The sequence below is a fragment of the Xyrauchen texanus genome, chromosome 30, assembly GCF_025860055.1.
Source record: "Xyrauchen texanus isolate HMW12.3.18 chromosome 30, RBS_HiC_50CHRs, whole genome shotgun sequence".
NCBI lineage: Eukaryota > Metazoa > Chordata > Actinopteri > Cypriniformes > Catostomidae > Xyrauchen > Xyrauchen texanus.
In genome coordinates this window covers 35,031,597-35,043,596 of record NC_068305.1, presented here as the reverse complement: position 1 = coordinate 35,043,596, position 12,000 = coordinate 35,031,597, and the positions used below count along the sequence as shown (strand labels likewise).

General features: G+C 38.9%; 2 protein-coding genes across 4 annotated transcripts; one reads left to right on the top strand and one right to left on the bottom strand.

Moving 5' to 3' along the window:
• Nucleotides 1-777: 777 nt before the first annotated feature.
• LOC127623823 (uncharacterized) lies at nucleotides 778-8,751 on the bottom strand. Of its 2 annotated transcripts, XM_052098367.1 has the most exons (8): nucleotides 8,495-8,751; nucleotides 7,385-7,472; nucleotides 7,241-7,273; nucleotides 7,063-7,116; nucleotides 6,902-6,976; nucleotides 6,752-6,811; nucleotides 5,122-5,196; nucleotides 778-4,276 (listed from the first exon to the last, which is right to left on the bottom strand). In XM_052098367.1, the coding sequence occupies exons 2-8, from the start codon at nucleotides 7,469-7,471 to the stop codon at nucleotides 2,273-2,275; spliced, it is 2,388 nt and encodes a 795-aa protein (XP_051954327.1). In that variant the 5' UTR covers nucleotide 7,472; nucleotides 8,495-8,751; the 3' UTR covers nucleotides 778-2,272. The 2 variants fall into 2 exon arrangements, with proteins under 2 accessions (XP_051954327.1, XP_051954328.1); XM_052098368.1 differs by lacking the exon at nucleotides 5,122-5,196.
• On the top strand, nucleotides 5,261-11,001 carry LOC127623836 (BEN domain-containing protein 5-like). 2 transcript variants are annotated; one of them, XM_052098389.1, is made up of 8 exons: nucleotides 5,261-7,293; nucleotides 8,518-8,636; nucleotides 9,059-9,342; nucleotides 9,511-9,638; nucleotides 9,719-9,754; nucleotides 9,974-10,026; nucleotides 10,324-10,531; nucleotides 10,648-11,001. In XM_052098389.1, the coding sequence occupies exons 1-8, from the start codon at nucleotides 7,104-7,106 to the stop codon at nucleotides 10,773-10,775; spliced, it is 1,146 nt and encodes a 381-aa protein (XP_051954349.1). In that variant the 5' UTR covers nucleotides 5,261-7,103; the 3' UTR covers nucleotides 10,776-11,001. The 2 variants fall into 2 exon arrangements, with proteins under 2 accessions (XP_051954349.1, XP_051954350.1); XM_052098390.1 differs by lacking the exon at nucleotides 5,261-7,293 and adding an exon at nucleotides 7,479-8,273.
• Nucleotides 11,002-12,000: the final 999 nt, after the last annotated feature.

The following is a 12,000-nucleotide window of genomic DNA, read 5'->3' as shown; positions in this document are numbered from 1 at the left end:
CAGCATAGACCAGCATAATTTCCATGCTGGTCTATGCTGGTCTATGCTGGTTTAGCTGGTGGACCAGCAAGACCATGCTGGTCTACCAGCATGGTCTTGCTGGTGATGCTGGTCTACCAGCAAGGTCTCATTAATGATGCTGGTCTAGCAGCATGGTCTTGCTGGTCTACCAGCATGGTCTTGCTGGTGATGCTGGCCAACCAGCAAGGTCTCATTAATGATGCTGGTCTACCAGCATGGTCTTGCTGGTGATGCTGGTCAACCAGCAAGGTCTCATTAATGATGCTGGTCTACCAGTATGGTCTTGCTGGTGATGCTGGTCAATCAGCAAGGTCTCATTAATGATGCTGGTCTACCAGCATGGTCTTGCTGGTGATGCTGGTCAACCAGCAAGGTCTCATTAATGATGCTGGTCTACCAGCATGGTCTTGCTGGTGATGCTGGTCAATCAGCAAGGTCTCATTAATGATGCTGGTCTACCAGCATGGTCTTGTTGGTGATGCTGGTCTACCAGCATGGTCTTGTGTGATATACTTTAGCTCATTATTTTGTACACATTTATGCAGCCAGTACTTACACGGTCCATTTAATAAGTTACTTGTTTAAAGTACTGAAAAAGAAGACAGTTAAATAGAAATTAGGCTTGCAATGTCAAGAAGTTCTTTAAGGGCAGTACATAAATACTTGGCCAACATGTACCACTATTTTTCTTATACAAATTCATTACAATAAATAAACTAAAGATTCTTGAACATTAACATCTGTTCGAAATAAGTTTATTATTGCAACAGAATATTTGCACGTTACATTCACATTTATAGGAATTATTTGATACCATTACTACCATGACAATATATACTATACAGTGCATTCAGTATTCACATTAATAAATTAGAATGCTTAAAGGAGAACTCTGGGGAATTTTTAATTCTTATATAAAATTCTTATAATTTTCAATAAGTTCTCCTTTAATCGCCCTTAATACTTGATGTGTGAGATGAATACATGTTTCTTTAACCATTTACATTTTCTAGCCTTTGTGGTAATATGGCCTGTAACAGTCAGTTAACAAGCAATGTACACCAATATAAGAGATTGCATTAACAATGTTCCTACAAGCATCCGGTGTCACTGTATTGTGGAGGATGTTTAATCAAAAATTACATTGCAGTAACTTTATAAACCAGTTTGTTGGAGAAATAATGACCCTTGAAAGACCACCTCATCTGTCAAACATGGTGATTATAGTTTCAGCATGGAAGTTCACTGTTCCTTAGACCTTAGGGATCAGTATTGTCACATAATAATCTAAATGTATAGGCCTAGGTCCACTCACTAGCCCAGTGGTCACCAATCTCTGTTTGATACTAATGATAAGCCCTGTCTGTTTTTTCTTTTCTGTTTTTTTTCAGGGCTTGGTCAAGGTCACTTTATTTGTTTAGCACGTTTAAAACAGCCACTCGGCTGACCAAAGTGCTTTACAGTGAAACAACCAGATACAAATAAATAAATAAATAAATGTATATAAATAGTACCTACATAGCAACACACAACAGAAACAGCAAAGCTGAGAAGAATCATTAAAACAGGAGTAGCAAGGCAGTATCAGACTCAAATATAAGATAATCAAACAGAAATGTCGAAGCAGTATCAGACTCACATATAAATAGTCAAACTGCTCAAATATAAAATAGTCGAACAGAAATGTCGAAGCAGTATCAGACTCACATATAAAAAACACTTCCTGTTATCACATGACCCAAGTTCACATTTAGGCCGTCTAATGACACCTTAACCAGTTCCACTCATGGAAAGGTCTTCGCACTCAAGGCAAGAAATCATATTAAACAGAAAGGGCTTATATCATCACCACCAACAACTAACAGAATGACCATCTATGATTAAGACTAGTCTCTCTCATATGCATTTGGAAAGTCGCAAATGTACGTCTGATCACCCGTTTTTAAAACCATGCATTTCTGCTCTAACCGGTCTACTGAAATCAGACACACTGGCGAAAAAAGGCTTCCACTTACAAGTCGGATATGTGAGACAAACCCATAACCTTGTGATAAAGGAAAGAAGGTATTTGTATAAAGCTTTTTGAAAAGGAGAGCAATTTCTGTACCCCCTTCTGAAGGAAAGGATACAATATTCTGGATTTCTCCATAAACACCATCACTCATCTTTGCAAAAAAGTCTTTGCGTCTCTTACTTAGGCTATAGCTTTTGCTGGTATAAACTAGTCCTTTATGCACCATTCTCCTGTGCACTACCATTTCGTCTGGTGGATGTTTCTGTGCAGAAATGAAGGCTCTTTTTCAGCATCAGTAGTCTCTGTCACTCTGCCACTATCCAGAACAGTTGTGTCTTGACATTTTGTGAAACTCTTTACTCTTCGGTCATTTGTCATTTCCAAACAGAACTCCTTAACTTGCTCACTAACTGCATACCTTGTGGTAAAGAGTGGTATTGCTCTGTGCAATAGGAATTTGTTCACAATCTGCAGAGCTACACACTTTGTTCCATGCACTAGTTTCAACAGACCACCATTTGCATTTTCAAACACAAATGCTGAGTGTGCCCAGAGTGGCCCCCACAATTTCACTGATTTTGCAAGGTGAGTTAGCAGGTGTACATTAAATGTCATAGATGTCTCGCCATACAGCAACTGAAACCTTGCCACAAACTCAAAAAGCATGTTATCTGCTTTGTTGACTTCTTGGAAGGTAATGTTCTCATTCAGAAGTAGAAATACTGCTGATACCAGAAGGCCTAGGTGCTTCACATAACGTGGTTGAAGTACACCATTCAGGACTGGCAAGCTGTAAAACAGGAGCCATGCTCGCCACTCTGAGGCTTTCCAGTACTTGCATTCTGCAAGGGGTCTGGGTAGTCGTGTTATCAGGTGTGGTGGCTTTATGTCCTTGATCCTGTTTTCTAGCACCCTCATAGTGTTGGGACTCCCAGTGTAATAGGGTTGATCACTGTTGTTCAAAAGAAGCTCTGTGAGCTGTCTAATGACACCCAGTAAGACAGCATGCATATAGTCTGGAACAAAGCCCCACACTATATCAAAATAGGGCATGTTTATGAGTGGTGATGGACCTTTCACTCCTCTGACACTTCTGTTTTGTGCTACTGCTTGCTCCATATCTGCCAGCATTTTCTTTGCTTCTCTGTCAGGATATTCTGTGTCAGTCACAGTGTACTTCACCTGTTTCTCTACTAGAGTACCAGGATGTAAACAGAAGCCACAACCAAAGTACCCATTAAACTGTGTGGTGTTTTGCATGGCTGGTCTTGCCTTTGAGTCTACACAACAACATAACCCAACAATTTTGCTGTGCACACACGTTCCATTTTTTCTCCAAGACATACCTCTGGATGCCAGTGTTTTGGCCTGATCAACAAAGGGTCTGAGAAAAATAGACATAACTGGCTCTTGAGTACCAAACCAAAGACCTGCAAGCACTACATTCTGAAATCTCATTTTGGGAGGGAGCTCGTTTAAATGCAGGTGTATGGGCCATATAGAAAATCTGGAAGACTTGTACACAGGCAAGCCATCAGAATTGAAATTATATGACAAATTGTTTGGATCTGACAGAATTCCACCAGGTCTGGACAAGTTTCGATACATTTCACCATCATATATGTCCGAGATAACATGCTCATTATGTGGCCTTTGGTGTCTGTAGCTCATGCTGTTTTGAATCTGAGGATTTTCAAGCAGCGTCTGGATTTGAGGTGCAATTGGTATGTTGATAAAAAAGCTTGCACTGTTCAAGGAACTGATTTCAATTGAAGCACTACAGATTGCACACTGTGCAATGTTTTTGTCTTGTATGTCTTCTTTTGTGCCAATGTATACTTTACAGGTTTTGCAGTAGAAGTGGAACTCCACAATGTCGGAGTTGTTTTTAAAGACCTTATTGAACAAATATTTTGATCTGGGTAACACCTCTTTGCCAAACAGAGTATTTATGAGCTGTAATAAGTCATGAAGTTGTGTCCCTGTTATATTATGTCTGGCTGCATGACTCATCACCATGAGCAGTGCCTCAGCCTTTGTCGTTGTACCTGCTGACATTAGTACTGAATCCATGTCTGTATCAAAACCTATCTGTCTGAATGGATCATCTTCTGGAATATCTGGAATTTCCGAATCAACTTCAGAAACACTGTCTTCAGATGATGAATCACAACTAAACTGCTGGGCCATGTCACTTGGTTGCAGCTCAGATGTAAGCAGAAAGTGACCAGATGAAGACATCTACAAAAAATTTAAAGAGAAAACATTCCTGAGTGCATGTGTCTACATACAATGACAGTAAACTAAGAAATGTATGACTGACCAGTAGGGCTGTGCGATATGACGGTATATAGCATTTGACGTAGAGCCCAAACGATTATTTGGCCGTCCGATATTATTGGCCAATCTGAACTCATTTCATTTAAATCGGTATTGGGGTTTATAACAGCAGTTAAACTATAGCGTTAACTTATTCTTTATTCCATAAACCTGATGCAAATAAATATCATGAGTTACAGAAATTCCAACAGTAACTCATGATATTTTATTAATTGAGGAAGGTAGGTAAAGGTAAACTGTGGCGAGGGGGCGTGGTTCAGCGCGGTCTGTAACGGGAGAGAGAGAAAGGAGACAAGCAGTACGTAAGTAGGTCAAGTGCAAATGACGAACACCGGTGTTTTATTGCAGTAATTGGCGTGGAGAGACAGGATATAAGCCGCAGACGAGAGAGAGAGGTGGACTAGGACTCGTACGTCAGAGGTGGAGAGAGTGATCGGAGAAAGTGAAAAGGTGTTGTTATTGCTGTAGCGCGGCTACAGTGCAAGCGCTGTGTGCGCGCACCTTTTGTTTATTATTGTTTTGAGTAATAAAAGCACGAGTCTCAGTCACGCCGACCCTGACTTCATCACATAAACTTCTGTAACTAGTTTTATTAGTCACTAGTGCTCCTAATAAAAAAAGTTACCGTAGAGCCCTGTTATCAGGATATGTATTGTTATCGGGGTATGAAATAGGATATGACATTTTGGTCATATTGTACAGCCCTACTGACCGCTGTCACAGAACGGGTTGTGCCCTGCCCTGACCTCAAGATTTGCACAGCTTGAACCTGGTCTAACTTCACTTTCATTTTCTCCACAGTTGGCAGCAAGAGGCAGTACCTGAAAGCACAAAGAAACATTTTGAAAAAGAATTCAACAAAACATGCACCAAACAGCAAATGGGTGTTTTAAAATGAAGGCTCACAAAAGCAGGATTAAGCTGTTTAATGAACTAACTATATGATCAGACTAATTCAAGCTTGATTTAAAAGGGTACCTGGTGGAGTTTTTGACAAATAATTGTGATATGGAATATTTTTATGAGTGGGACCTGTTTTCTTTGTGCATGAGGATGCACATGCCTCTGCTCTCTGGTAGACACTACATGTATTTTGTCCACCATAACAATCCAGTTTAAAGGAGACATATCATGCTTTTAAAAGCGTTCCTTTTTACATATAAATCGTACATTTGTGGTCTATATAAAGTGGAACTGCAATGCTTGGGTCTGAATTCCTTATTATTATAGCTCCACAGGCCCCTTTTCTACCCCTTTTCTGATGTGCGTCTGAGAGCAACTCGTTTTAGTGCGTTCTCTTTAAATGCAAATGAGACACTTCATACCCCGCCCCCTCTCCAGGTTGCAGAGGTGACACTCGGTTCAACTCCACCCCATTCGGCCACTTTTGTAGTTTGATAGCAGAGATCCGATTATCTAGCAGCACAGAAACTTTTGGACATCCAAGATTTGAGTCAACACAGAAAACATTTCATCATTGGATAGTTTTTCCGTTTTATTAAAGTGTTGTTTTATGTCAGCTTAATACCCGGAACGCTTTTCAGAAAAGATAAGGCAACTTATTTAGCACAGTTCACACGGTAATTCAGAAAACAATATCTCCGAATGCTCCACATTAAACTTTGGCCTTCTGACCTTTTACCACCGTATCGATTTATTTTGATTAAAATGTGCGAGGGAGAGAGAGCAAGACAGCGTCCAGTTTGGAGACGGTGAAGTCTTGTTTACACTTTCGCCTGGCTCCGAAGAGAGAGAGTGCGCGCGCGTGTGACCGAGTCTCGCTCTCTGCTCGTTCTTTCAGTTAAACACACGCCCTGTCACGCGCAGCAGTTCATCTACATTACTCACCGATCAAATAAGATTTTGGCGGGACAAAAAAAAAAACAAATTCAATGCAAGAAAAACCCTGTTGTTGCTGAAGTAGTTAACCTTGAAGTGCTTCGCGTTCGCGCACACAAAAATGACTTTACCTACAGATGTGGGTACATTTCCGTAAAAAATAAAACTCAACCAGGCACTTCGAAGAGGTTCTGATGCTGGGAGACGGTGTAATGAAGCGTGTGGGTTACTACATCCAACAACCGAACATTTTGACTTACCCTCTCGTAACTTCTGCATCCTTGAGCTTGGACTACAACGACCTAATTCAGCACATAATCTCTGTTCACTTTTCATTTTTTGAGGTAATGTTGTTAAAACGGATTTTTTAATAAAATTGGTATCGGGAAAAATATCGTTCAGGAACCGGTATCGAAGTCAAGGTATCGGTATCGAATTTCTTTAAACGATACCCAGCCCTACTTTTAGACAATAATTTCAACAACAACAACAACAACATGCCACAAGCCTGTAGGTGTGGTTGGTAGAAGAGCTCACCATGTTGGCCGTGACATCTGGATCCAGCTGAAGACGAAGATCGCCAGATGGAGACATTGTCTGCACAGGATCAAGAAGAACAGTACTTAATGTAGTAAAGCCCAATTATGTCATTCCCTAATTTAAAAAGTAGATCCATCTCTCACTCACCTCAACATCTGCAGTGCTCAGGTGTGGATTGATTCTGTCCCCTTGATCTATGTGGTCACTGGTGAAAGCCAAAACCTGAACAACCAGGAGTAACTTTTAGACAACAATTTCAAAAAACAACATGCCACAAGCCTGCAGGTGTGGTTGGTAAAAGAGCTCACCATGTTGGCCGTGTCATCTGGATCAAGCTGAATATCGCCAGATGGAGACATGGTCTGCACAGGATCATGAAGAGATGGCACAAACACAGAGTAAAAAAAACTGTACTCAATGTAGTAGCCTAATGGGAAATTATGTACTTTTAATAAAAAAAAAATTAAAAGAAAATGACTCTCTCACCTCAACATCTGCATCTCCTGAACCATCTGCCACCTTTAAAGGAACATCTTCAGGTAAGAATGAATTCATACATTCTTTGAATACAATATAATTATATAATATTGATACCCAGGATTACAACATATTTCTCATGAACTGACTTACATCCAAATGTCCTCTTTTCAGTCTTGCACAGGGAAATGTAACTCTGCTCTTAGGCTCTAAGTACAATTTGTACTTGCGTTTTGACATTCTAAAATTAAAAAGGACATAATAATTAACAGACATATTCATGAATATGATGTTGAATTTACATAGTAATTACATTACTAAAATCTATGCCTCATACAGCCCTTAAATAAAATAAGCCATTAATAAATCATATTATTCAGGTAACATTGTTGGAAATGTTTTCTAATCCTTTGACTGTCTGTATTAATTGAACTATTTATATTAGTTTACCAGCAATTTGCCAACTAGATGACTTGGATTACTGCACTAAAAGGTGTGACTCTGCCAGATTATTTTGTACAACTGATGCAGCCTCAATTCAACAGTTCTGTAATAAATCCTCCTCCATGAAGATTATAAGACTGCTTTATACTGCTATTGTTGAAACTGCTTTAGAGAGTTGTTGATTCAACATTATAATCATTGTGGAACTGTGTTGTGTTATACAGACGTGTTTAATAAACCCTTTAACTTTATCATTCTATAGTGGGAGCTAAGATACACTATACAGACTGTACGGTAGTCTGTAACCAAGGCAACAGTGCATCTCGCGCTTCCCGCCGTTAGAGTTAAATTCGCTCGTGAGGTAACCGTTACTTGACATTTTACAGACAACTTCACTCAACAAATCTACTTTAAACTATAAAATAGAATAAAAAATTAAATATGTTCGCCTATGTGAAATATATAGAGGACGGGTGTAAAGAAATCGTCCCCATATCCTACATTAAGGACTTTGACCTTAACGTTAGTGACCTCACTAAAACTTACTGGGTGCGCTGGCAAGAGAAGTTTTTCAAGGGACAAATATTGTTCCTAAAGGGTGAGTCGTAATTTATCTCCAATAGTTCATCAATAATATAAATGTCCAACTTGGAAATACTTTAACTTTAATATACTTACTAACGTGTATTAACTGGGATGCGAGTATTGGCTAACGCGCTAGCAAAGCTAGTAAGCGCTTAGGACAGAGGACGCAATGCTACCGGTGTTAGTATTGCATGACAGAATATAACGTTATAGCAGGTGTTTTCAAGTACTTACATTCAGTGTTATTAACATTCCAGAGTCCAGAGAAGAGATCGAGGAGGAACTGGCCAAGGGTAAGCGGGTCCGTGTGAGACTTCTGAAGGAGACCACGCCTCCACGGTCGCGCTCTGAGGCGGAGGACGCCAAAGCAACACATGTAAAGTTGATATTGCTGTTTTATTTCCGATGTTAGCTAACTTAATAGTTGTGTAAAATGGTTAAATTAATGTTATTGGCTGCTGCTGATCTGCTCCCGTTTTTCCTGTTAACTGTAATTACAGCTATTGCCAACTGTAATTACAGCTATTGCCATCTTGTGGCACTTGAATGTAACTACAGGGCATGTACTACATAAATCATGTATGTACTGCAATGTATTTTTGTGTCTCTGCCCACATACAGGTTATCAAATTATCACCATTATCAAGTGATAATATTAGGCTCCAATCATTAATCTATTCAGTACTCATATAGGGTAATTGCTTTTACAATGCCTTGTTTGTTTTGTTTGGATGGGAGTCTTGCAATACACTGAGGTGCTTTTTCCTAATTATGCTTTTATCCATGTTATCCATGTAGACAAATCAGAAAAAAGCTGCAGAAGAGGCCAAACAAAATAATCTCTTAACCTTGCTAAAAGAGAGAAAAATTAGAAGAAAACAGTCTCCACTCTGCCCAACTCCAAGCAAGATAATGAGAGCTCATACCCTGTCTGACTCATTGTCAGAAGAGGATGATGATGATGATGATGATGGTGGTGGGGTTGTACCAGAAAAACTTTTTGAGGAGGCTAAAAAGAAGCAACAGCTCTACATAAAAAAAATAAACAATATGTCTCTGCAACTGCAGGAAACTAAAAACAAGTAAGTGGTTTTTGAATTAATGTGTTCTGACAAGAGAATTGATCTTTAGCCCAATGTTTGATTTAATCTGCTTGTCAGATATATATAGAAAGATATAGATATATATAGATTTTTTTTCTTTTTCTTATAATGTCAGCTAATCATGACATACATGTCCATCTATTATAGGTTAGAGGAGCAGGAGAAACTCAGAACAGAAATTGAGGCAGAGAATAAAGAACTACGTTCTCTAAACATGCAATTGCAGCAACAATTGCTGAAGGCACTGAAATCCTCATCAACAGCAAAGTGCAGTGGTAAGGAGGAGACCCCCCTGTCATGTTTTCCATCATCTGTCATATTTGTGATATGTTTGTTTTCTTTCTAACTGTCAAAGACCCTGGAGCCCCAAGCCCAAAGGAGACCTTACAAAGTAAGGATATACATGTGTGTGTGTGTGTGTGTGTGTGTGTGTGTGTGTGTGTGTGTGTGTGTGTATATATATATATATATATATATATATATATATATCACTCACAGTCACAGATATCTGAAATCTATCATGGTCCATATTTACCAAACAATAGGCCCTGATGCAAGAGGGTAAATATACATATTGAATACATTGACATTATTTTGTATATGGTTGCAGAGTCTGGCTGTTTGAATGAGGTGGAACCCTCTGTATCTTCAGAAGGAGATGAGGTACAGCATCTCCCCTTACGAAAAAGAAGCATACTTCAAGTTCATTTTATAAAGTATACTTAAGTAAAGTATATTTTTTGAGAAGTATATAAAATGTAGACTGAAAATATATTTTCTTATTTTTAGTTTAAAAGAAGTATACTAATGGAACACTTGAATAAACTTATTTTTCGTAAGGGTCGTCATCTGTGTGCATGGATTAATATAAGAACCCCCAACTACAGTACACTTAAAATACATTTTGTATACATTTGTACAATCTAGTACCTTGATTATTTTTGTTTTTAATTTTGTAAGATTCATTTGGGGGGAGATGTTCGAGTGCGCAGAGAGGCCTGGTCAAGGATTCAAAACAGCACGCGGGATTCCTTATTTGTGAAGGAGTTGGCAGTGGCAATCTGGGGCACTAAGACTCTGGCGGAAAGGAGTCTCACAGGGAAGGAATGCCCCACAACCAAAACCAGCAGGCAGCCTTTAACCCCCCAGAAACTTCAGACATTAAAAGGTAGCAGTAGCCACAAGGTCATTGTGGGATGCCAAGTACTGGGTTATGGAGTAATACATTTTTATTTGTTCTGGTGCGACACAAGCATCACTATTTATCTGTTCATTTCTTTTCAGTCTGCTTCAAGGAGTGGCTTGACAAAAAGAATGTGGAGGAGACAGAGTCGCAGGCCAGATGGATAAAGGCCGGACGGTTCATTACAGAAAAAATAATGGACATTAACAGACTAAAAAAAAAACTTTAAAATTTGACTATGTGGTTCCATTTGAGACAAAAATGAGTCGACTGCTTTGTGCTTTGTACTACACATTTGTCCTTGTCAACAGTAACCTGCTAACAGTTGCCTACCTTTTCAGATAGATTAGTACATGTTGATGTGTATGTTCTTTGTTTATTTGTTCTGTCGTCCTGAGTGTTGTTTTTTGTTAAATAATTGTTATTATTGTTAATGTTTACTTGTTATTATTAAATGAACTTGTTACATTAATTTAAGCTTGTATTTTCATGATTTTCATCATACCAAAATTCAATGTAGCTGTCCAGCATTCCATCCTGGTGAACAGGCTACCATCCTTAACATCTATTACTGTTGACCTGCATAGTTTCAAATGTTTATAACCAGCATCCAATGTTGGTGCTGGTGTGACCAGCATGGGATGCATTTAATAAATGCATACAGCTTGCATACCAGCACACCAGCATCCCATGCTGGTCACCAGCATACCAGCATCCCATGCTGGTCACCAGCATACCAGCATCAGCATACCAGCATCCCATGCTGGTCACCAGCATACCAGCACCAAAACACAACATATGCTGGTCTTGCTGGTAGCTGGTCTATGCTGGTTTTTCCAGCAGGGCGTATGGGCTGAAATATGTGCCACCAGAAACTGAATTTGAACCATTTATATTTGAATGGCTAAACTTGAATAATTGCATTGAAAAACTGAATTTGAATCACATCATTTGAAATTGTATTGTTTAATTAAAATTGAATGTATTCAAAAACTGAATCTGAATTGTATCATTTGAAATTGAATTTATTCGTTTGGAACTGAAGTCCAATAAAATTTGATCCTCACTGAAAATTAAACTCTCTATATATCTTCACATTCACTTCTCACAATTCAGATTCAGTTCTCAAATTCAATTTCAAGTTACTGAGACAGACATCCGGGTAGTTGGAGGATGAAGGAAGAGCAATCGAGCGCAGATCGATAGATAGCGTTCATTGGCGCACAGGACTCCTCTTGGGCCAATCAGCACCAATGTTTTGGAGCACAGTACGTTACCCGCCATGAAACTATGGAATTACGATTGTGTCAATAATAATGAATGTAACTTTATAAAACTGAACGTAACTTTTTCAGAAACTATGAAAAATATTCCATTACAAAAGAAGAAAAACACAATTAAAATGAAAAAAATGAACTCAGTCGCACGAATTTAACAGGCTCTTCAAATATGCT